Below are 25,021 nucleotides of genomic sequence, written 5' to 3' on the forward strand. Positions count from 1 at the left end.
TCTCCCCCTCTCCCCCTCCTCCTCTCCCCTTCTCCCCCTCTCCCCCTCCCTTTAACTCTGCCTTTCAAATAAATAAAACAAATCTTTAAAAAAAAAAAAAAAAGAGGATACCCACAGCCCATATTAGAATACCTGGGTTCCATGCCTGGCTTTGGCTCCTGACTCTAGCATTCTGCAAATGTAGTCCTTGGGTGGCAGCAGATGGGCTCCAGCGACTGGGTTCCTGCTGTTGTTGGAGACTGGTCTGAGTTCCTGGCTCTCACCTTCAGCCTCAGACAGAGGCTACCATGGGTATTGGGGGTAGTAAACCAGTGGATGGGAATGCTCTCTATATATCTGTCAAATAAAGGTAATAAGAAACACGAGTATGTATAATTGAATATTTAACTCATTATATTCCACAAGAAGACTTTTTGTTTCCTCATTATATTTGGAATTTTTGAAACAAAGAAGAGGAAAGGAGGAAGGAAGGGGAGAGAAAGGAAGGAAGAAAATCTAATAGTCTTCAGAGATCATCTAGTTCTGTGTGTGTTTTTTTTTTACTTGTTAAAGAAGTTTTATAAATGCAGAGTCTTCGAAAAGTTCATAGGAAATTATGGAAAAAAAAATGCATGGTTGGCACTGTGGCTCACTTGGTTAATCCTCTGCCTGCGGTGCTGACATCCCATGTGGGCACCGGGTTCTAGTCCCGGTTGCCCCTCTTCCAGTCCAGCTCTCTGCTGTGGCCCAGGAGTGCAGTGGAGGATGGCCCAAGTGCTTGGGCCCTGCACCCACGTGGGAGACCAGGAAGAAGCACCTGGCTCCTGGCTTTGGATCGGTGTAGCTCCAACCGTAGCAGCATTTGGGGGGGTGAACCAACAGAAGGAAGACCTTTCTCTCTGTCTCTCTCACTGTCTAACTCTATCTGTCAAATAAAAAAAAAAAAAGGAAAAAAAAATGCATGGGCTTCAAAATTTTTTACATTGAAATAAACTTATCTTTTAATTCTATTTTTCACAAAGTTGTTGAAGTCCCTCTGTATCATTGTCTGAAATGACAGTGATGGCCTCTGCCCTGGCTTCTCCCCCTCATTGTTTCCAGAAGATTCTCCCCTCATCGTTCCATGAGAATCTCCTCTGACAGGCTGGTTCTCTTCAGAACAGAGTCCAAAGACCTGTGACCTCATTCAATGCCCATAAGTCCTTGACATACACAAAGCTGCGGTTGAAGAGACGGAAGAGAGTTTTCAGAGGTCCCGAAGCCGAGTCTGATGTTGTTTCATTTTCTACAGATTCAACTTACGAGAACTTAAATGCATGCAAGAGAAAAATATTCATAAAATCTCAAATAATTGCCATCCTCCCCAGATTCTAAAGCTTATCATAAATTGCTTAAATCCAAAGCTGACAGCCATGTGAATTGTCAGTTGAGTTTAGGTTATTATCATACTAGAAGTACTATTCTTAACCAGTCAACAAAAATACCTGCTGCTCTTTAGCAGAACCCATCTTGATTTTTACATTAGATTAAATTTCTAGAACTTGTCCCTTGTCAAAAAAAAAAAAAAAATGCAGCTCCCTCCTTTGGTGGCAGCGCTGAGGGCAGAGTCTGTGTCTCTTGACCTCTAACTTTTCTCAAATGTTCAAAAGCAAGCACTTGGCCTTTCAAAGCACTTATGTAGGTTTCCATCAGAAAGCATCTGGTAGCCCAGAAATTTAGCTGGAATTGGAAAAAAGTAAAAATGAATGTGTGAAAATGCCAAGGATAAACTAACAAGTCTGTGTCACACAATGACCAATATTGAGTGGAAAACTCCCTAGATTTAGCCATATTGCAGAGCTCACTTCAACTGCACTCCAAATTGATGATAAATTCTAAGATTTCTCCTCTGCTGACTCTAAGGAGCTGAAAACAAGTGTAAGGGATTGACATTGTGGCGTAGTGGGTTAAGGAGCTGTCTGTGATGTGAGCATCCCATCTGGGCACTGGATTGAGACCCAGCTTCTCCACTTCCAATCCAGCTCCTTGCTAATGTGCCTGGTAAAGCAACAGAAGCTGGACCAAGTGCTTGGGCCCCTGCACCCACATGGGAGACCCAGAAGAAGCTCCTGACTCCTGGCTTCAGATTGGCCCAGCCCTGGCTGTTGCAACTATTTGGGGAGTGAACCAGCAGATGATAGATCAATCAATCTCTCTCTCTCTCTCTCTCTCTCTCTCTCTCTCTCTCTGTGTGTGTGTGTGTGTGTGTGTATGTATGTATGTATGTATGTAACTCTACCTTTCAAATAAATTTTAAGGAAAGAAAAGGAACAGAAAACAATTCTCAGTTGACTAGTGAAACTAGTCCAAATAGATTGAGTTTTCTTCCGTCCCTCTTTCTGGGCATGTATCCTACAGCTTTTGAACTTGCTGAATAACCAATAGTCCACAGCAACAAATTTAAAAAAATTGTTAAATTTGGTGTAAGAGGCAGAAAAACAGAGTTCCTAACCAACCACTTGTTTATTCCTCAAATACCTACAATGGCTGGGGCTGGACCAGTCAAGAGTCAGGAATACAGTGTAGGTGTCCCACATGGCTAACCAGAACCCAGCTACCTGAACCATAACTGCTGTCTCCCAGAATCTGTTTTGGAAGGAAGGTAGAGTCAGGCATAGGAATAAGGAATTGAACCCAGAAACTCGGATGCAGGTATATTAACTGCTGAGCTAACTGCCCAGCCCAAATTATTTTTTTAATTCTTTATGTATTTAAAGTGAGAGAAAGAGATTCCATCCACTGCTTTACTTTATTTTTTTTCAGTCTTTTTTTAAAAGATTTATTATTTATTTATTTGAAAGTCAGAGTTACACAGAGAGAGAAGGAGAAGCAGAGAGAGAGAAAGGTCTTCCATTCGCTGGTTCACTCCCCAACTGGCCACAACAGCCAGAACTGCACCAATCCGAAGCCAGGAGCCAGGAGCTTCCTCCAGGTCTCCCATGTGGATGCAGGAGCCTGAGGACTTGAGCCATCTTCTACTGCTTTCCCAGGCCATAGCAAAGAGCTGGATTGGAAGTGGAGCAGCCAGGACATGAACCAGTGCCCATATGGGATGCCAGCACTGCAGGCTGCAGCTTAACCCGCTACACCACAGTGCCGGCCCCTGATTTACTTTCAAAATGCCCACAGCAGCCAGAGCTGGACTAGGCTGAAGCTGGGAACCAAGAATTCAATCCTCGCATGAGGGGCTGGTGCTGTGGTGCAGTAGGCTAAGCTTTCCACCTGTGAGGCCAGTATCCCATATGGGTACCTATTCAAGTCCTGGCTGCTCCATTTCCAATCCAGCTCTCTGCTATGGGCTGGGAAAGCAGTAGAAGATGGCACAAGTCCTTGGGCCCCTGAACCCACATGGGAGACCTGGAAGAAGCTCCTGGCTCCTGGCTTTGGATTGGTCCAGCTCTGGCTGTTTTGGCCATTTAGGGCATAAACCAGCAGATGGAAGATCTTTCTCTCTTTTTCTCCGTCTGTAACTCTACCTTTCAAATAAATAAATAAAATCTTAAAAAAAAAAAATCTCCATGTAGGTAAAAGGGACCCAACTAGTTAAGCCATCACTGCTGCTCCCCGTGGTGTGCATTATCAGGAAACTGGAATCAGAAACAGAACTGTGATTTGAACTCAGGCACTTTGATATGAGATGTAGGAATCCCAAGTGGCATTTTAGCCACTGTGCCAAACTCAAAGTGGAGATTTCAAATTGCTTACTTTGCCATCAAATCTAGTGTTCAAAGGAGAATGGCTTCCTTATCCCTTCCTTTTGGGCCCAAGGGACGTGAAGACATACAGGATTTTCACTTTCTCAAGGCCTTAAGACAGCTCCAACCTTTGCCCCTTATAGGCCTGTTGTGTTGGGGTCTAGCCATCATTCCCAGTGCACCTTTTCACCCACAGAGTTCTTTTTCCCTGGCATCATTCTCCTAGGTAGACTTTTTTTTTTTAAAGCTGTACTATGAAGTGATGAAATTTGGGCCCTAATCTTTGTTTTTTAAGATTTTATTTATTTGAAAGAGTTACACAGAGAGAGAAGGAGATGCGGGGCGGGGGGGTCTTCCATCCTCTGGATCACTCCCCAGTTGACTGCAACGGCTAGAGCTGCGCTGATCCGAAGCCAGGAGCCAGGATCTTCTTGGTCTCCCATGCAGGTGCAGAGGCCAAGGGCTTGGGCTGTCTTCTGCTGCTTTCCCAGGCCACATCAGAGAGCTAGATTGGAAGTTGGAGCATCTAGGACTCAAACCAGTGCCTATATGAGATGCCAGCACTGCAGGCGGCAGCTTTACCCCCTAGGCCACAGTGTCAGCCCCCTAGGTAGACTCTAAATGACATCATTTGATTCCAACCACTTCTGAGGCCTTAGTGTTAGATGAGCAACTATGTGAATTGGACTCATTCAAATGATCATAGAGTGATTGAGTAAGTATGTATTGACTAGTCTGAGGAAGACTCTGGGGACTACCCACAGCAATCAGACATGACTTCTGTTTCAAAATGCTTACAGTCTAGAAGGGGCCCCCATCAGGCCCATTTGTTACCTGGAAGATTCTGGACATTAAGCCAGTATGAGAGAGTAGGTATTAGAAACCACGAAGGAGACCGGCGCCGCAGCTCACTAGGCTAATCCTCCGCCTGCGGCATCGGCACCCCAGGTTCTAGTCCCGGTCGGGGCACCAGATTCTGTCCTGGTTGCTCCTCTTCCAGGCCAGCTCTCTGCTGTGGCCCGGGAGTGCAGTGGAGGACGGCCCAAGTCCTTGGGCCCTGCACCCGCATGGGAGACCAGGAGAAGCACCTGGCTCCTGGTTTTGGATTGGCACAGTGCACTGGCTGTAGCGGCCATTTTGGGGGTGAACCAAAGGAAGGACGACCTTTCTCTCTGTCTCTCACTATCTCACTCTGCCTGTCAAAAAAAAAGAAACCATGAAGGAAAGACATGACTTTTTCTCTCCCTCTGCTACTAACAGTCTATTGTGGTTGAACACATGGGAGATAGGAGGAAATGTTAGCTCATTTTCCTGGAGTACAGAAGACATGATTGGAAAACTAAAATGGATTTTGGAGGATGTGAGGCCCAGAGAGGCTGCCATTTGTCCTGAGAATCTAGAGAAAATCACTACTGTCCCAGAAGGAAATGTCTGGGTAGCTTGGTCCCAAGATCTGATCAATGTCGATGAGTTTCAAGATGCAATGAGTTGTCTATGAATGGTGCTGCCTTTATTTTTTTTGCAGACTAATCCAAGCTACAGCAGCCACATACTTACTGCAAAGCCTGGGTAAATCCCTGAATTCTGTGATGCTTCTGAAAAGCACGAAGAATGGCCGGGGCATTTCCTGCACCCACACTCCACGCAGCCTCTCGATAGTTTTGAGAAGTTGACTGGACAAAGTCTCTCTTCCTTTTCTCAGTGCATCCATTTGACTTGGCTTTTCCCTACCACACTCTGTTGGCTGTTTGAGCAGAACACAGCACAAGAGGATTAATCTATCTGCCTCTGCCCTTCTTTCTAACATCTCAAATTCAGAGAGAGAAAAAGGAACCCTGGATTTTCATGCCAAGCCCATTTGCGTCAACAGTCCTAACTTTCTTCTTTTCTCTCACCTCTTTCATTTGTCCAGTGCCCTGTTCCTTATCAAGTAGAAAACGAGCAATTACAAACACGCTTTTAATTTATCTCTGTACCCAGCTTCCAAGAAATTTCAAAGTATTCTTATAGGTTGCAACAAATGCTCAACCGCTCAAGCCAAGTCTTACATATCACAAGGTTGCTTGGGAATAGCACTGTTTTTTGCTCCTAATACTGTCGTTTGGGTATTGAATAAGCAATTTATGAACAACCTAAAGAAAGACCATAACTTGCAAAGCACTATCCCTTATGACTAGCATGTATCTCATTTGTTCCAAAGAAAAGTGCTCATTGTCCAATTTGTCTTTAAAAGACAAGCATTACTAAGCCCACTTTGTTAAGTGGGAAACAGCACAGGAAGACTACCAGACTATTCAAGATTAAACCCCCCCCCCAAAAAAAATGACAAAGCAAGAACAGAATTCAATGGGCGATTCCTCAATTTTTGATCATCCAAGTCTTCTTGAATTATACCCATGTACCACAGATCTTACATTTGAGATTTTTTGTCTTTCCCCTTAAGTATTAATTATTAATCCAGGCATTAAGTATTAATCCAGATACCTGTTTTAATTTAATCAATGGCATACAGGTTTACCAGTCTGTACTTTCTCTTGAGACAACCATTATTAAACAATATTGCTATGAATCCAAGCAGGAGGAATGGAAAAATAAGTTTCATTAGCCTAAGCAACCTTTCTCTGTGCCAACATAGCCTTCATCTTCAGTTTGTTGAAATACTGAAAATCAGTCCTGGAATTCCAGGGCTCCCTTCTTGAACTCCCAGATTCCCAAGGACCCCAGATCAGGACTCAGTGGCCTTATTAACTCCACAGCAGTGGTTCTCAAATTTACAGAGAAAAACCACCTGGAAGGCTTTTTATGACACACATCGCCAAGTCCTACCCTCAGAGTTCCTGATTCTGTAGGTCAGGGTAGGACCCAGGAATTGGAGTTTCCTACACATATCCAGTCATCACGATGGTTGCTGGTCCAGGGCCCACACTTTGAGAACCACTGCACGATTGCTGCTCCAAGTCTCTTCCTGCTCTTTGGCTCTACCTCTTGATCCTCATCCTTGGTACCAGCGGGGCTGGACTCCCAGCAGCCTGGTAGTGAAGGGTCCTCTTACTAGAAGCCAGGCCCTGCTCTGCTGCCAGGGCTGCTGCCCAGCTCCAGACACTGCCCTGTGCTGAAGGCTCAGGCCCCTGAGCTCCCAACGCCTGGGCTTCCACCCTCCCCCACCCCTTTCCTCCTTTGTCTGGGATCTCCTTGGAGGCATGAGGGTAGAGTGGAGAGAAGGGAGCTGCAGGAGGCCTGTTCTTATCTCGGGATCTTTCTCTGAGCTCTAAGTAAGCAAATGTTTATATACACAGCTGACCCAAATTAGCCAGAGCTGTGGGGACAGAAATAGGAATAGCCCACAACTAAACTCTGAGGCGAGAACGTTGAATTCCCCTGTGAGGAGCCATTAATCTTCTTCCAAGGGGGACGAGTTCGATGTGTGGCTGACTGAATTTATGACCGTATTTTAATTTGAAATCGCACGGACTTATTTTTTTAATTTAAAAGTCCAAATTCCTTTTCCATCTTAAATGTCAATGTCCTTTAAATACAAAAGTTTGCCATTTGATACTCCCAAGGCTGCCAGCAAAAGTGATCCTCTGTGTATTTTCCAAAAAGCTGACTAGGGGAAGGGGGCCTTGTGGCTTTTGTGGGCCCTCAGGGGAAGTGGCTAAAACCCACATTCTCCAGAGTCACGGAAAACACGAACCTCAGACCTCAGCCCAGGGCCGTGGCAGGGTAGTTTTCCATGGTGTGACCTCAAACCAGTGCCCCAAATAACACTCTGTGAGCCCCGAGGAGAAGACCATGTGGTATTCACAGTGTGTGGACCTCCTTGGCATTCCTCTTGAATCCTCCTTTTTTTTTTTTTTTTTTTTTTTTTTGACAGGCAGAGTGGACAGTGAGAGAGAGACAGAAAGGTCTTCCTTTGCCTTTGGTTCACCCTCCAATGGCCACCGTACCCGGCACGCTGCGGCTGGCACACCGCGCTGATCCGAAGGCAGGAGCCAGGTACTTATCCTGGTCTCCACGGGGTGCAGGGCCCAAGCACTTGGGCCATCCTCCACTGCCCTCCCGGGCCACAGCAGAGAGCTGGCCTGGAAGAGGGGCAACTGAGACAGAATCCGGCGCCCCGACCGGGACTAGAACCCGGTGTGCAGGAGCCGCTAGGCGGAGGATTAGCCTGTTGAGCCGCAGCGCTGGCCCTTGAATCCTTCTTTTTTTTTTTTTTTCCCCTTGAATCCTTCTTAAAGAGACATAACTCCTCCCACTCCTGGAGTAGAAGGTTCCAGAAGACCTCTGTGCTCCTGGCATTCGAGAACTGGACTGTGTGAATCATTTCACAGGGGAGTTGTTAACACTAAGAAGTGATGAACTGTAGCTCTATAAAGCTAAGAAACAGGGAAGGCAATGTGTCTTAGAATAATTAATAAGCTCCACTAATAGGAATTGAAGAGCCGTGGGGACAAGAAAATCAGACACATTCCTTGTAAGCCCCAAGTCCTATTAAAACCAATTGTATTTGCAATGGAAGAGCTATATCAAATTTATCCACACCATTCCCATGGGGGAGCCTCTTGAGGAAAAGGGTGCATTATTCTTATTAATCACTTAGGAAAGCCACACAAAGACTATTTCTTTTTGGGATTATGGGAGCAATTAAGCCATGCCTAGATATAAAACTAATTAAGAGACAAGTAGACCATAGGTGAGAGCCCAAGACCTATTGGTGCAGATTGTCCGGGCTCAGAAGGGCACAGTGCACTTTGGATAATCAGATTTCCCCAGAGGAAATAGGGTAGCTTTTCAGAACACCCTCAACATAAATTGCCACCATGCTCAAATGCAAGAAAATGCAAAACTTTTCTTTGGTGGCAGATCCCAAATCAAAAACAATGCCTGGGCCACACAGGAAAGCTCCCATTTATTTCTTAGTGAGTGGGGCGAAATGGTGGGAGTGAGGGGAGGGCCATCTACAGGGACAGATTGGGCAGACAAGCTCATTTTTAAGAATAAAACACAGGCCGGTGCCACAGCTCACTTGGCTAATCCTCTGCCTGCAGCACCGACACCCCAGGTTCTAGTCCCAGTTGGGGCACCGGGTTCTGTCCCAATTGCTCCTCGTCCAGTCCAGCTCTCTGCTGTGGCCCAGGAAGGCAGTGGAGGATGGCCCAAGTGCTTGGGCCCTGCACCCGCACAGGAGACCAGGAGGAAGCACCTGGCTCCTGGCTTTGGATCGGTGCAGCGCGCCGGCCGTAGCAGCCATTTGCGGGGTGGACCAACAGAAGGACGACCTTTCTGTCTCTCTCACTGTCTAATTCTGCCTGTCAAAAAAATAAATAAAACACAGAAGCCAAAGAGAAAGTGGTGCTAGATCAGTGGTAAATGGGGCACTCAAGCCTCATATTCTTTTTTTGAGTTTCATCCCCCCTATAAGAAGAGAAACCTTCACCTCTGGTCACAATAAGAAGGGTACCAACCAACTATATTTGGCACAAGGCAGTCAGCTGGTGCTATTTCGCATGTTCCTTTGGTCAACACTGTTAATGTTGGGGTGAGGCAGAGGAATTTATAGCGATCACTGCCTTATGAGCATCCCAAGTAGCCACAAGAATACAAGATACTATGTTTGGCCACCATTATGGTTGCCACCAAGACCACAGCTGTGTCCTGCTGTACACTATGCTCAGATTTAGCACATCCTTAAGGACTGAATAAGGAACCCACCCCTACCTCCCACCCTACACTCATAGGGTTCCAAACGATCTGGCCAGAAATCTAATTTTTATGCCAGCCCAGATACGGAAGAACACTTCCTCACCTGCAGTTTAACATCTGTTAAAGTAACCTTAGAACTATAGATCGTGTGATCCATCAACTTGTCCAAACGTAGAAGGCGGGGGTAGGGGGAAATATCAGTGTAATTCTGTAACCTCTGACCAACCTCAACACTTGCCATGGAAAGCAGTTGTGGCTACTGCTAGAGATTGTTCCAGGGGAACAGGAAAACCTAGAAACTTGGGAATTTTTCTGAGTGGTGTCCTACTCCTTTGCTTAGTCAAAAGAGTTCACTAAATGGAAAGATGCCCGGAGTGAAGCAAGGATGTAGTGGGAAGAGGGAGACTGGCAGGTGGTGCAGGTGGTTGATGGCTATTCACCTGTGCCTGTGTCTACTGATTGTTGAATTCTGAACCTACTGCTCTGAAAGAAATTACAGTGGTTAGAAGGCCTAGGCTCCTAGCCCTAACTGTGTGACCCTAGGTAGGTCAGTCCGTTTCTGTGGACCTCAATTTCTCCATTCTGTTCAGAGCTGGATTTGAACTTCTCTATCTCCAAGATCCCTCCCAGTCCCCTCAAAGTCTGATTCTCTGCTTCTCACTCAATGCCCTGAAGTTGCATGCTCATAACCCAGCAGACTTGTCCTTTATGCCAAATACAGTCCCTTCCTGCAATATGCCCGCCACCCACCCCAGACCACAACTATCCATGCAGCCTTTTGCACTCCAGAGCAAAGGAAGTGGAAGAGAGTGTTAGTTAGCCCGACTACCCCTCTCTCTCAAACAAAAGTGTCACTTCCGTCGTCAGTCTTCCACCAGCCTCTCTATTTTCTCAGGCACTTGGAAGGCCCTAACTCCACCACTTCTCTTGTCTCAAGCTCCACCTCTACTGCTCGTCCTGGCTTAGACTTGATGTCCACCTTCCTCTGTCTCATCTGGCTTCAGGGCAGCTGGCACCCTCAAGGCCTTTCCTCTTTCATTGCTTGTAGCCTAATAAAAGGCAATCACTTCCATTCTATGCATAGCTCCGCAAGCCCACCGACAAACCCTGCAAGACTGACCCGCACCCTTCACACAGCCTCTGCTCATGTCTTTGTCTTTCTGTTTCAGCATTGAAAAGTCCAACTGAATTCCATGAGCAAAGAAAAAAATTGGATAGTGACAAGGTAATTTTTGCAGACTACCTTTCCTGAACTTGGACTGTAGGCTATAGGACCTCTGAATGCTAAACTTTGGCCAACACGAGTAACGTTTCTACATCAAACTCTACCCATTGACGGATCCCTGCCCTCACACCATGTGGAATTTTATTCCTATTAACTGAAAACTGTAGAAATAGGACCAACCATATTAGCTTTGAAACACTTATCGTTTAACTTAAAAAAAAAAAAAGTCACAGCAAGAAGGCACTAAAGGTCAAAAGACTTTAATAAGGGAAATAGATTTGGTTTGCAAACTACCCCTCCCTTTATTGCAATGTTCTCTCTAAGCAACGGTTAGATTTTCTTAAATCCGATTGAATGATAAGGCAGGATCTATAGAGAGAGAGTTTATTTGCAGCTCCACACAGGCCAAAAGAATGCTTATTTACCTTTCTGTTTTCTGTGTTTGTTTTGAGCATTTGAGGGCAGATATTGGGTTATATCCTCTGCCTTCATAGCAAATCTCTGCAACCTGAATTTTATCAATAACATAAATACTGTTTAACAAGCTCCAGCACTTTGAGGGAGGAGGGGAGGCCCAAGGTTGGGGACAGGCCTGCTGGATTTCTTTGCCTGAGAATTCCAGCCTTGCAACTTGTCTACAAGTCGACAGGAAGAGCAGAGCTCTGCAACTCTTCAAAACTGCTCACAGGTCGCTATTTTCCTACCTCCTAAAGAATAGCAGAGAACAGCAGAGTGTCTTCTATCAGAGCTGGAGTGATTCCTCAGGTCTCGCTTGGGGTAAAACCCAGAACTGGAAATCGGGGACCCGGGGTTCCATGTTGGCCCCAGCTTACTCTTGACATCCCTCCAAGCAGCTCTACCATCAAGAAGAGGCAGAGACTCAGGAAATGACCTGTCCCTAAATGTCCTTCCAGCTCTGAGTAGGTCTGAGTCTAAAGGCTTTCCATTCTCACAAGTCCCAAGAGAGATGTCAGGCAAATAACAGGAGAAGGACACACACTGTCTTGCCCTTTTAGATGGATTCAGGCAATGTTTTATCTGTGACCTGAGTTAATCTCGTGGCTATTATAAGATGCAGTAGACTAAGGTTGGTTCTAATACAAGCAGCCCAAGTATCACGGTGGTCACAGTGATATTTTATTAACCTATACATGCCTGACCCTTGAAGGACTTTTAAGTGTGTAGCCCTGGTGTGGACCTGAACCCATTCCTCTTCGCCTTATCCTCTCATCATAAAATTGCAACAGAGGCCTGTGTGAGAGTTCCTTGTGGAAGACCAAGGAGATGTGCAGGTTCCTTCCCTTGTAAATAGAGCACTTTTCTACTTGAGAGGAACTGAGAATTTTTTTTCCTTGAAGTTAAAACTGGGTGACCCCCATGCTTGTGTTCTACAGACTGAAGATTCCCTGAAGCGCAAGGCCAGAAACAGGTCCGACCGTGCCGACTCGGTTAATATGCACATTCTCCAAGGTAAGCCTACGCAGAGTGATAAACCAGGAGATGCCCGTCAGACCGTGGGCCCCTTGTCCCCAAGGTTTTTGTGGCTGTGCAGTTACGAAGCCCTCTTAAAAAGTGTCCCCTGCCCTTCTAAAAGGGATCATTTCGGTCAGTCTTCTATGTACTCTAAGCCAAGTAGAAAAATCAGACTTACAAGCCGTCTCGTGGTTAAGGAGGTCTCAGGCTTGGGTTCCAGTCTCAGCTGTGCCTCTCCCTGTCTCAGGCAAATCACATAGGAAGTGCCCACGTATGGTGCCAATTATGAGGGTCTTTCAAAAAGTTCATGGACAATTGGGATTAAAAGAAATGTATTTGGGTGCAAAAAAATTTTGAAACCCAAGCAATAGTATTTGCATAATAGTTTTTCAAGAGCTTTTTGAAGACCCATCATAAGCATGGGTTTGAAATTCTTTTCTTCCAAAATAAACCTATCTTTTAATTCCATCTCCACAAACTTCTTAACTTTTTGCAGTGCCCTCGTATTGTTAATCTGGATCATCACTCACTTTGGAATGTGATTGGGACTCCTTACCTGGTTCCATACCCTCTAGGTAACTGCTTGATTCTGCTTTGCTGCTGACGCCTGGCATGCAGGGATTGCCAAGATGAGAACACCAGTGCCGGTCCAAGCAGGCTCAGTTGCAGTGCCTTAGGCTACCGCCTCTATGATGGGGAGTGCATGACAGGGCAAATACGTAATTGGCCTCCATATCTGGACCCTTGGATGAGGGAGCAGAGGTTTCTAGTCTGTCTTCAGGAGCTGCTGTTCCTGGGATGGGAATCCCATAGAACACTGGTGTCTGCCTCCTTTGACAGTTGAGCTATGGAGTATTTACTTATTGAACAAACACTGTGTTGGATGCATGCTAGGGGCTGGCCGCTCTGTGAGAGCCTCTGAGTGCAATGATGAGGATGACAGAGGTTCCTGCCCTCCATGGATAACAGAGTAGGCAGACACGAAAATCAGCGTTTATAATCCAGCATGACAAGAGAGGGAATGTATGTTGCTGTGGATGCATGGGAGAGGAACTGAGAGGCATTTTAATCAGAAAGCATGGGGAGGAGTGAGAAAAAGAACTGCAATATGGGCCAGGTAGAGAAAGTCGGAAGGGCACGGCAGGTTGAAGAAACGGCATGTACGAGACGCAGACACTATTTGTCTAAGACTTGGACTTCCTTGCACTAGCTTTAAGTAGTATGAATGATCCTGGAATATTATGAAAACTGTGAATCTTGGCTCTGTGATCAGCATCAATTCTGATTTCATCCTGGCTTCCCGCTATCTTCCCGCTCTACGTGCAGAACTATTTCCAGTGTAAGGAAGAGAGAAAAGGAAGGCAATGTAGAATTCAAGGGAAGGGGCTACATGGAATGTGAGACTGACCGGGATGAGGCATCCCAGGGATGCCATATGCCTTAGGCAAAGAGGAGAGAGGATCTTAGGGGACAGTGACAAAATGCTTACCTCCTCTGCAATGGTGTCTAAGAACTTAGAAACAGCTACTGTGTCAGCACAAACTCACAGCTGCACAAATAATCCAAGAAATGCCATTTCAAATGAGATACAGACTTGTCGGTGATCAAGTAGCAAATAAAAACAAAAATATGCACAAGGGTAGGAATAGAACACACATTCTTATACACGGCTGGTGGGAGTGCAACCAGGTCAACATTTCTGGAGGGTAGTTTTAACAATGTGCATAAAATCCTTCAAAGTGTACCCACCTTTTAGCCCTGTAATATAATTTCTAGTATTTTGCCCAAGAAAATAACAAGGCATACAAAGATTTATGAACAATGATTTTTTAAAGGCAGAGAAATAGACATATCTCTCACCCACTGCTTTACACCCTAAATTTCCCCAGCAGCCCCCAAATTTGCCCCAACAGAGTCTCATGGAGTCCTCTTCTTCTCCCCAACAGAAATTGGGAACTAGCTCCCTAGTGCACCAAAGATCTGCTAGACGCAAAGTGGCCTCTGCCATCCAGGAGTTCATCTAACAAAGGGCCAGAGCTTTTAATTGACAGAAGCAGTCAAAGCAAAGGTGATGTGTAAGAACAGGGAGAGTTAGGAGGGCCTCGGGCTGGGACCTAAAAGGCAAGGAGAATGAAGGTGGAAGGGGAGTAGACAGGAAGCTTCTCAGGGTAGGGAAAGGAACTTGGTAAGGCATGGGGGGTAGAGGGGAAATGACCAGGATCATTGGAGTGGTGGGTTTGGGATGCAGAGCCACAGGTCATAAAGGGAAGTGAATTTCATTTGTAAACTTGTAGTGAGTGGAGCAAAGTGCAGGAGGATGAAGAAGAAAGGATGATCAGTCCTCTGTGGCAGGTGGGATGGATCAGCAAGATCTCTGAAGCAGGGTTCAACTGAGAGCCCTTGGAATGACCTCTGGGGTGGTTTGGAGAGGATTTAAACCCAGGCTTCTTTGATCTAAACACTGATGTTCCCTCCTTCCTGTGTGAAGGGCTTTGCACCTGCAGCTTCTGGATAAGCTCAATGTGCTGCAACCAATGAGCTAGCCCTAGAGCTTCCCTGTATGGACAGTTCGGCATCAGCCCCCAGGTGCAAGGTCTGGATGGTGAGGATAACAATGACAGAATAGTGGCATTGGCAGACTTTGCCACATTCTAAATCTGTCGGAGAGTCTGTGGACTCTCATAGAATGTTCACTTACGGTTCTCCACTGGGGAAATGGGTTGCACAGATTCTCCTTTAAGCTCTGCTTCCAATCAAGTCAAGACCCAACTTAGAGGGGAAGTTGGTGTCATATGGGACCAGCATTAGAGCTCTGAAGGTGTGACCTTTCTCACCTCCTAAATGAGGAGAAACTGCCTGTTGGGTGTATTGATTTGTAAAAATCTCTCAGTCTAACTAGATAACTGTTTCAAAGAGACTTTTTTTTTCTCTTTTGCAACTGACCTGGATGTTTGGGGTGTCACAGCATTGAAAATCTAAAGCCTTTAACAAGTCATGCTCCCCTCTCTAATTATGACAATAGATCACACTGACTGCAGGCTTAGCTTGTGCCAGTCACTATGCAAATCCTGTAGCTTAGGGTCAGGCAAGCAACGTGGGCCCCCCGTGGACGGCTTGCTTACAAAATTGCCAAAGTGCACATTTTTTCACAAATCCTCGCAAAGCAAGTTTCTCTAGCTTTCCTCTGTGCCTCTCTATTTGCCTTTATTTGGAAGTGTCTGGTCTTCTGTGCTAATCCCTGCGAAGCGATGATGATTGCATTGAAAAATTATTAGGATGGTAGAGCACGACGTGACACAATGTTTTGTAATCACAAGCCAAAAACAAAAAAAAAGAAGAAGAAGAAGAAGGAGGCATCAAATTCGAGAACTGATCCTTTTCATTTCAACCCCCTTAGCCTCCACTGCAGAGAGGTCCCTCCCATCTGCTCAGATGAAGCTGAAAAGAGCTCGACTTGCGGATGATCTCAATGAGAAGATTGCTCTCCGGCCAGGGCCCCTGGAGCTGGTGGAGAAGAACATTCTTCCTGTGGATTCTGCGGTGAAAGAAGCCATAAAAGGTAGTGAGAGCAAATGACGCGCCTGTCCCTGGTACTCGTGGGATCAGAGGGCTGCCAGAGTACTGACATACTAGGGGTCTTGGGGGTGAGGGACTGTCACTAGACAAGAGCCACGCCAGTATGTTACATGTAACCAGAGACCCTCAGGATGAGGAAGGAACTCCTATTCACTCAACTATGGAGTCAAGGTCAACATAGGTCAACTTTGCTCTACTCAGCCAGGCTGGGAACCTAACCAGGCTTAATCCTCAAATCATCTCTCCTACAAGATCCCATTTCTTAGGAGTCATGGTCATGACCTCCTTTAGCTTCCTCTTTTAAACAGGGGTGGGCTGGTACAGTGGAAAGACAATTGACTTTCAACCCGAAGACCTGGGCTTCGTGCCCAGCTTGGCTGCTATGTGCTGGGCCTTGCCCAAATAACTTTTTTATTCACTGAGGTGAAGGTGACAATGCCTGCTTTGCTCAGCTCTTGGGAGTGAAATTCATGTCATATAATGCATGAAAAACTGACAATTCTCACTGCTCTTTGACGTTGAAGTACAGACACCAACATTGATTCTGCCACCCACCATTAAAATCATTTCGTAGACTTTTTCAAATGACTTGAATTCATCCCTAGAAGGGTTGAGGTGGCATCTGGGAAAACCATGATAGAAGATGAAAGGGGAAGCTTAATGCTTCCATATGCAAACTGTTTTTCTTCCAACCTGGCCCACAAATAGTGCTGAGAACGATTGATGAGAAGACGGCACTTTCAAAAAGTTATGGAACATGAAGTTAAAGATAAGTTCATTTGTGTCCATGAGATTTTTAAAATCCATGCTCGACTTCTCTTTGGAGGGGTCTCCCAAGAGTTCATAGAAAATGTGTATTATAAAAAAATTATTCATGAATCTCAATAAAATCTTTTGTCCCAAAATAAACTTACCTTTTAATTCCATTGTTTCACAAACCTTTTAAAATCCTCTCATATATTTCCATGTTAAGGCATTTAATTCCCCTCACCTGGTACCCATCCTGGCTCAGGAATTCCATGTGCTGTGTAGCATGCTTGCTACCCTTCACGACCATGGGCTGATTGCAAGCCGGAGCATCACCAGAAGGGACTGGACAGCCTAGCACAGGCCCAGGAAAAAAATCCAAGTTCAAAATCCTAAGTACAGTTTCTACTGAGTGTATACCATTTTTGCACCCTTGTAAAGTAGGGAAAAAAATAAGTTGAACCATGGTAAACTGTAAACCATCTATATATACTTCACAAGTAAAGTTACCATTACATTTTCACATTTTCCCATGTGCTGGAAACAAATGTGATCACATTGGTCCATTACTTGAAAACACTGCTTATCGAAATCATAGGAACCCAGTGACATTCTTAGGTGGTAGTTCTTTTCCACTATTTTAGTCATTGTTATTTATGTGCTTAAATTTTCCCCTGGAGTTAATTTATACAATCTACCTCTTTCTAAGAATTCTAATTATACTCCTGAATTTCAAAGGTATTAGCCTTAAGTGGTATACAGTAACAGCTCATGGTTGTTCTAAATTTCTCTGAACCTAGAATTAGACTCCGTTTGTAATTCCAAAACCATATATAAAAGGATACTTCAAAAAGTTCATGGAAAATGTGTTATGGAAAAACTGTGCACAGACTTCATATTTTTACATCAAAATAAACTTAGTTTTTTTGTCTTTTAAGGTTTTATTTATTTTTGAGAGGTAGAATTACAGAAAGAGAGAGAGACAGAGAGAAAGGTCTTCCATCTGCTGGTTCCCTCCCCAGATGGCAGCAATGGCTGGGATGGGGCCAGACCAAAACCAGGAGCCAGGAACTTCCTCCAGGTCTCCCACAATGGTGCAAGTGTCCAAACACTTGGGCCATCCTTTACTGCTTTCCCCGGCCACAGCAGAGAGCTGGATCAGAAGAGGGGCTGCTGGGACTCAAACCGGTGTCCTTATGGGATTCTGGTCCCGCAGGTGGAAGTTTAGCCTACTACGCCACAGCGCCAGCCCAATAAACTTAGCTTTTAATCCTATTTTCCACAAGCATTTTAATTGTCTTGAAATCTGAGTTGTAGAGAAAAACCAAGAGAGAGACAGAAAGAGAGCTTTCATATACTGATTCATTCCTCATATGCCACCAACAGCCAGGGGGTCATGTCTAGGAGGCGGGAACTCACTCTAGGTCTCTCACATGAGTGGCAGGGACCCATCGACTTGATCGCAGTCAGTCCCAGTGATGTAGGAAGCAGGCACTTTAACCCATCTCCTAAATGCTAGGCCAAAGACCTGCCCCTACTTTCCACCAACTTTTTGAAGCATCCTTGAATTTTGTATATTTTTTCTCTTCCTTCCTTTTCATTATACTAACCAAAAATCTTTCTTTACAATTGGTTAGTAGTAGGAGGAAGCAATACACGATTCTATTTATGGATTGTATTGGTTTTCTATCTTTTCTCAAACTCAGCGTTGCTCTCAGTCAGGTTTTTGTGCAGGAAAATCTATACAAAGAGAGCTGAGATTCGGGAGAATTCATCTGGCTGCAGGTGCAGAGGGAAAGAATGGAGGCAGAAAGAATGGTTGAGAAATAAGCCCCCATTCAGGTGAGGAGGCAGACATGTGTCAGCAGGAGCACATCGATGGAAAAGGAGAGAAAGCAGTAAATACAAAGGGATTGAGAAGTAATGATGGCTGGCGCCGCAGCTCAACAGGCTAATCCTCCGCCTAGCGGTGCCGGCACACCGGGTTCTAGTCCTGGTCGGGGCGCCGGATTCTGTCCCAGTTGCCCCTCTTCCAGGCCAGCTCTCTGCTGTGGCCATGGAGTGCAGTGGAGGATGGCCCAAGTGCTTGGGCCCTGCACCCCATGGGAGACCAGGAGAAGCACCTGGCTCCTGCCTTCGGATCAGCACGGTGTGCTGACCACAGCGTGCCGGCCGCGACGGCCATTGGAGGGTGAACCAATGGCAAAGGAAGACCTTTCTCTCTGTCTCTCTCTCTCTCTCTCACTGTCCACTCTGTCGGTCAAAAAAAGAAAAAAAAAGAAGTAATGATAATCCACAGGATGCCAGGCTGCCTGAAGATAATAAAACAGGAGCTGTGGAGTCCGTCGGCCAGGTTTTCAAACCTAAACTTCGGTCTCTGTGGCATAGCAATGTTACTTAACCTCATTGTACCCCCAGCTCCATCTGTAAATTCCTATAATAACTGTTTTGTGGAGCTTTTTTTTTCAGGGTAAAGCACTTAAATAATTTATGTAAAGATTTAGCTAGGCACTGAAGACGCACCCGCGATTTGTCTCTGTTTCTGAACTCAAGGAATTTGCACTTGGACAAGAGAAGGGCATGAAAGGAGAGAATTATCACTTCTTGTGTTAATTTCTGTGAAGGAAATAGTCAAAAGTCACAGTGGGTGTACATCTGTGTGTACCTACTCAAGACATCCCAGAAAGACTGAACTCTGATTTGGGCCCTCACAGGAGAGGGGTAGAGGAGGGTGATATGGATGGAGATGTATGTACTGGTTGGATTATAAAGTTAAGTTGTATATGCAAAAAGAGTAGACAGGTTCAAACTTCAGAGAGGCTGTTACCACTCAAGGGAATAGATAGAAGCGCTTTTCTCATTCTCCAACAAGGGGAAACATGCTTTAAAATGATAGCAAAAATGAGAGCCCTGGAGAAGAATTGGGAGCCACGATTACTGGAGGTGGGGGGAACGGATTTTGTATGTAGGAAAGTGATGTGTGAGGTGGACTCAAGAAAGTCAGAATAGTCAGAGACCTCCATTGGGAAGTTGTTCAATTTGTTTGATGAGAGCCTGCTCCAGAGTACTTGGTTGCAAATACAGAAAAAAAAAAAAAAAAAAAAAAGAGGAACTGGGAGGTAGTTGAGTTTGCATGATTAGATGACAGACCAATGGAATACACCAGCACATCGAAGTAGCCCCCAAAGTTTCTCTCTTGAACAATGGAGTAAATAGTACTGCATTTATCTTTTTTTAAAAGATGTATTTAGCCGGCGCCGCGGCTCACTAGGCTAATCCTCCGCCTAGCGGCGCCGGCACACCGGGTTCTAGTCCCGGTCGGGGCGCCGGATTCTGTCCCGGTTGCCCCTCTTCCAGGCCAGCCCTCTGCTGTGGCCAGGGAGTGCAGTGGAGGATGGCCCAGGTGCTTGGGCCCTGCACCCCATGGGAGACCAGGAAAAGCACCTGGCTCCTGGCTCCTGCCATCAGATCAGCGCGGTGCGCCGGCCGCAATGCGCCGGCCGTGGCGGCCATTGGAGGGTGAACCAACGGCAAAGGAAGACCTTTCTCTCTGTCTCTCTCTCTCACTGTCCACTCTGCCTGTCAAAAAAAAAAAAAAAAAAAAAAAAAAAAAAAAGATGTATTTATTCACTTGAAAGTCAGAGTTACACAGACAGAGAAGGAGAGGCAGGGAAGAGAGGTCTTCCATCTGCTTGTTCATTCCCCGCAATGGCCAGAGCTGTAATGATCCAAAACCAGGAGCCAGGAGCTTCTTCCAGGTCTTTCACATGGGTGCAAGGGCCCAAGCACTTGGGCCATTTTCTACTGCTTTTCCAGGCCACAGCAAAGAGCTGGAAGTGGAGAAGCCAGGACTCGAACCAGTGCCAATATAGAATGCCAAAACTGCAGGCTGCGGTCTTACCTGCTATGCAACAGCACTGGCCCCAAGTGCTGCATTTATCAGGAGATCATGGTGGTAAAGGAGATTTGGGGAAAGATGATGAATTATTGTTTTTTTTGTTTTTGTTTTGTTTTTTAAAGATTTGTTTATTTATTTGAAAGGCAGAGTTACAGAGAGAGAGAGAGAGATCTTTCATCTGCTTGTTCACTTCCCAAATGTACACAATGGCCAGGGCTAGGCCAATCCAAAGCCAGGAGCCAAGAGCTTCTTCCAGTTCTCTCATGTGGGTGCAGGGGCCCAAACACTTGAGCCATCCTTCGCTGTTTTCCCAGGCCATGAGTAGGGAGCTGGATCAGAAGTGGAGTGGCCAGGACACGAACCAGCACCCATATGGGATACTGGTGCCACATACGGTGGCTTTACCTGCTCAGTCACAGCACCTGCCCCAAATTCATGTTTTGCTTTGTTTTGTTTTTTTACAGATAGAGGTAGACAGAGAGAGAGAGAGAGAGAGAGAAAGGTCTTCCTTCCATTGGTTCACCCCCAAATGGCCACTATGGCCGGAGCTACGCCGATCCAAAGCCAGGAGCCAGGTGCTCCCTCCTGGTCTCCCATACAGGTACAGGGCCCAAGCACTTGGGCCATCCTCCACTGCTTTCTCCGGCCACAGCAGAGAGCTGGACTGGAAGAGGAGTAACCGGGACTAGAACCCAGTGCCCATATGGGATGCTGGCACCGCAGGCAGAGGATTAGCCAAGTAAGCTATGGCGCCGGCCCCTCATGTTTTGAACTATGGAATTTGAGGGACCTATTGAAAATGCAAGGGTGAAGTCTAAATAGGCAAGGAGTTCTATGGAGCTAAAGTTCAGAAAAGAAGATTGGTCTGGAGCTACAGACTTGGAAATCCCCAGTGTATGTGGCAAAGTATGCTGATGGACTAGATACAGTTTCCCTCTCATTCATTTGCTTGTTCATCTAGTATCTGTTGACTGCCTCTAGAAGACAGATAGTCTGAACTCCTAGGATATATCAATGATCCACACAAATAAAGATTTCTCCTCTAGCAAAACTGACATTATAGTAGGAGAGACAAAACACAATAAGTAAGTAAATTACACATCATAATAAGAGTTAATAACTACTTTGAAAATTGCAGTAGTATAGGATGCAAAGAATCACGAACACCCAGTACAGAAGGATGGTTGGAGGGCACAGGAAGGAATAAAAAGAGAAATGGTGCTAACACGAAGCTCTTGCACAACAGAATTTAATTTAGAGAAAGGGAATCTGTGGAGAATAAACAGAAGGATTGGTTAGAGCAAGAGCTGGAGGACCTAAGTCTACCTACTCCAAGAAGAATGCAGAGGAACATTCCACTTGTGGAGAATTGAGCACCTGCTACTCCACCCGTGCATCCTTCCTGAGCTGTGAGCTTTCAAATGTGCATAGGAGTTTTCAATGGGCAAGGTGGCTGTACCGTATGAAATGTCACAAAGACAGAAGGTATTGCTTACAGAGCAGTGTGGCCCCTCCAGGAGAGGAGCTGACCCAACCCATTCTTCTGCCTGGCACTTCTTGTGATCATATCTCCTCCCTTGGAGAGGCTGTGGCTGTACTGTGTATCATTCCTCCAGCCTCTGTGTATTTTTCCCTCCTCCATCCACGTGCCTGTCCAGATGTGTTTACAGTTTCCAGCTGTCCCTGCAGCTGTGTCTCTGTGTGTCTGCCAAGCTCTGAGAGGGCCACTCGGTCATTGTCTCCCGCTCTCCAAAATTCAGTAAAGACAAATTCTTAAGACAGGATCATCTAGAACCACTCCCAGGAGCAGCCGTTTAGTCTGACAGTGAAGACATCAGTGTCTGGCCTCAGAGTGCCTGGGTTCAATTCCTGGCTCTGTCTCTTGATTCCAGCTTACTGCCAGTGTAGACTCTGGGAGGCAGTGCTGATGGCTCATGTATTGGGTTCCTGCCACCCATGCAAGAGAACCGGATTGCATTCCTGGCTGATGGCTTTGCCTTGACCCAGACCTGCTGTCATCTGAGCAGCGAACCTGCAGATGGGAACTCCTTTTTCCCTCTGTCTCTCTCTCTCCATCTATCTCTACCAAATAAAAATAAAAACATAAATAAAACAGAACTGCTCCCAACTCAGGGGAGGACATTACTGATGGAGAGTGTCTTCCACAATGGGATTTTTCTCCTTCCCAGACATCATTCCCTCACAGTCAGCTGAATGACCAAACCCAGTCTTTTCTCTCCAAATTTTTCCACACCAAACTGTCCACTCTTTGTCTTCCTATAGCTTAGATTCCAAAGGTCTTTTTGTACCCCCCAAAATAAGCTTTTCTTTGAATCCTGTATTCCGCGGGCTTTTTGAAGTGCCCTCGTGTTTTCCGAGCCAGTGGAGTTGGATAGATCCCAGCCAGTCTCCTCACATGAGACTGACATCTCGTGGAGCCCTGCTGATCGCTACAGATCCACGCACGCATGCACCTGACTGCCTCTCTCCCCGACACGGAAAACCATTCACGAGGCTGGCATGCTGAATACAGCACACGTGGAGTGCTAGGGAGTGATGATTAGTGAGAGCAGGAATGATGTTGATGTCCTGGAGCTTTGCATGCTTTTGTGCAGCTTAGGAGTGGTCGTTATTGTAACACACCCTTCAACTCTATGACCCTTTGGGGCCTTACTCCTAGCTTGTTGATTCTCTCACTGGGTCCTAGGAGGATTTTCTTCCCTTGACAGGAATATCCCTTAGCTTCCAAGGAAGCTGTATATTGTCCAGATGCCTGACCTCCGGCTTGAGGAAAACAGAACCCAGGCTGGATTTCCCAACTCTTCAAACAGTTGAAGGGGCCTGGGTTTTCAACTCCAACAGACAAGCAACTTCTCCAAAAGGGTTCTCACCTTGTCCTTGGACTGGGCCAGATTTCTTACCTGAGTCAACACGTCAGCTGCTTTTTCAACCAGTTAACCTATGATACAGAACACGGAGTTCTAGTGTCAAAGAAAAATGGGTTCTTCTTTGCCCCCATGACCCTTTAATATAGAAAGCAACGTTTCTGGTGCACCAGAGCTGGTCTAGAGGTCACCCATCTCCAGGTGATACTTACACTTCTAGAAGATTCTACCCTAATCTTCGCTCACCGATGTGCTCTAAGCTTCAACTCCTGACCTCCTAGTCACCAAGATCCTGCTGATTCTTCCAAGACTCTCAAAGTCTTAACACTCTCTCATCCTTCATTTTCAGGGCAGATGGACAATAACCATGGCCCTGTGCCAGATGGTGGGATTGTTTGCTTTGGCATGAAAGAGAAAAAGTTTGCTTTGGCATAACTTTCTCATGGACAAACTCTATCATCCTAGGATGAGAAATAACTTTCCAAAGTACAAATGATCCTTGGGGGAAAGAAACACACTAAGGCATATGTGACAAATGCTTTTCTGAGGAAAAGTTCTGGGAAAGGAGCCTGGTGGGGGGAGAGAATCAGGGAGCTGGTGGCTTTGGAGGGGTGAGAGTGCCCTGGCAGCCTGCGGAAGCAAAGCCAGAGGCTTCCCTCCTATTGAGGTTGTCCCAGGCGTGAGAGGTGGGCGGGGCCTGCCCAAGTGGGAGCTGGAGTTGGGGAGGGGTCCTGGAAACCTGAGGGGCAGCTTGAGGCACAGGGAGGAGCTGAGTGGGTTCCTCTAAGACCCTCCCACTTGGGGGGACTCATTGTCATTAGAGAAGTCACCCTAAGAGCTGAATTGGGACAAAACATTTGTGTTAAAACGGGCTTATAAGCTTATTTTGGTGCCAAAAAAAATCTGAAATCCACACGTACAAGGAGCCTTCAGAAAGCTTATGGACCTGCATACTATAGGAAAACTACGCATGGATTTCAACATCTTTTAGCTTATAATTCCACTTTCTACAAACTTTTTTGGAGCCCCCTTGTGGTTACATGGATGGATGGCAAAATGGAAAGCAAATTTCAGAGTGTCAGGGAGCTGTGGAAAAGCCATCCTTCTTAGGCAAACACCCACTTGCACCCATTTCCATAATACAGGTATCTGATACCCTGCAAAAGCACCGAGTTCTGACTGTGGTTAGACAATCCAGTCACTCTGTAGGGTGTAGACTGTGACGTGCTAAGTCAACTCAAAGCTCTCTGGGCAGGGGCCACATTTAAAGTCTTCGACTTCAACACCTATGACTTTCTCCCTTAGGAAATGGACTTGACTTCACGTTCTTGCAAGAGGGATGCTGGGAAGGGATCTGTCCAGGAACTAAAATAGCTCTCACGCAGTGCACTGAGCAAACTCACCAGTAGATAAGCAAGGAGGTGCATTTTCACATTCCACTCTTTGCAGCCCTTGCTGTGGGTCCTATGAGAAAGGTAACTGGGACTCCAATTATCTCACTTTAATCTCGGAATTTTAAATGTTTGTGCAGAGGAAAGTACAACTGACTCATTCATCTAATCACTTCCAAGAGAGAGAGGGAAAGCTGAGAGTCGCCAGCCCAGGATCTCACAGGGGCCAGTGCCCAGAGCCAGTCCTGTGGGCATAGTTGGAGAATGATGTCAGGGCTTCCCAGAGCAGGTCCTTGTCATCACACCGCCTGACGTGCCTGCAGGGACAATAGCCAGTGCACTGCACTCCAACAACTCCCAGCCAGCCTCGCGCCCGCCATGGAAGATTGCAGCAGGGGCTCAGGGTCACC

The 25,021-nt window shown here is 46.0% G+C and overlaps 1 protein-coding gene across 16 annotated transcripts in view; it reads left to right on the top strand.

The window, feature by feature from the left end:
* Positions 1-25,021, top strand: part of MYOCD (myocardin) — a 112,710-nt gene that overhangs the window by 41,960 nt on the left and 45,729 nt on the right. For 4 of the 16 annotated variants that reach the window (XM_008270708.5, XM_017349002.4, XM_089317704.1 and 1 more), the window contains exons 3-5: positions 10,586-10,641; positions 12,036-12,111; positions 15,512-15,673. In XM_008270708.5, coding sequence (XP_008268930.3) covers positions 10,586-10,641; positions 12,036-12,111; positions 15,512-15,673 — 294 coding nt within the window. Of the gene's footprint in view, positions 1-5,238; positions 5,283-10,585; positions 10,642-12,035; positions 12,112-12,610; positions 12,690-15,511; positions 15,674-25,021 lie in introns of all 16 variants that reach the window. The other 12 variants (XM_017348997.4, XM_051825176.3, XM_089317703.1 and 9 more) reach the window with 5 other exon arrangements.

This window comes from Oryctolagus cuniculus, chromosome 17, assembly GCF_051225735.1.
Source record: "Oryctolagus cuniculus isolate XC-2025 breed Fujian yellow rabbit chromosome 17, ASM5122573v1, whole genome shotgun sequence".
Taxonomy (NCBI): Eukaryota; Metazoa; Chordata; class Mammalia; order Lagomorpha; family Leporidae; genus Oryctolagus; species Oryctolagus cuniculus.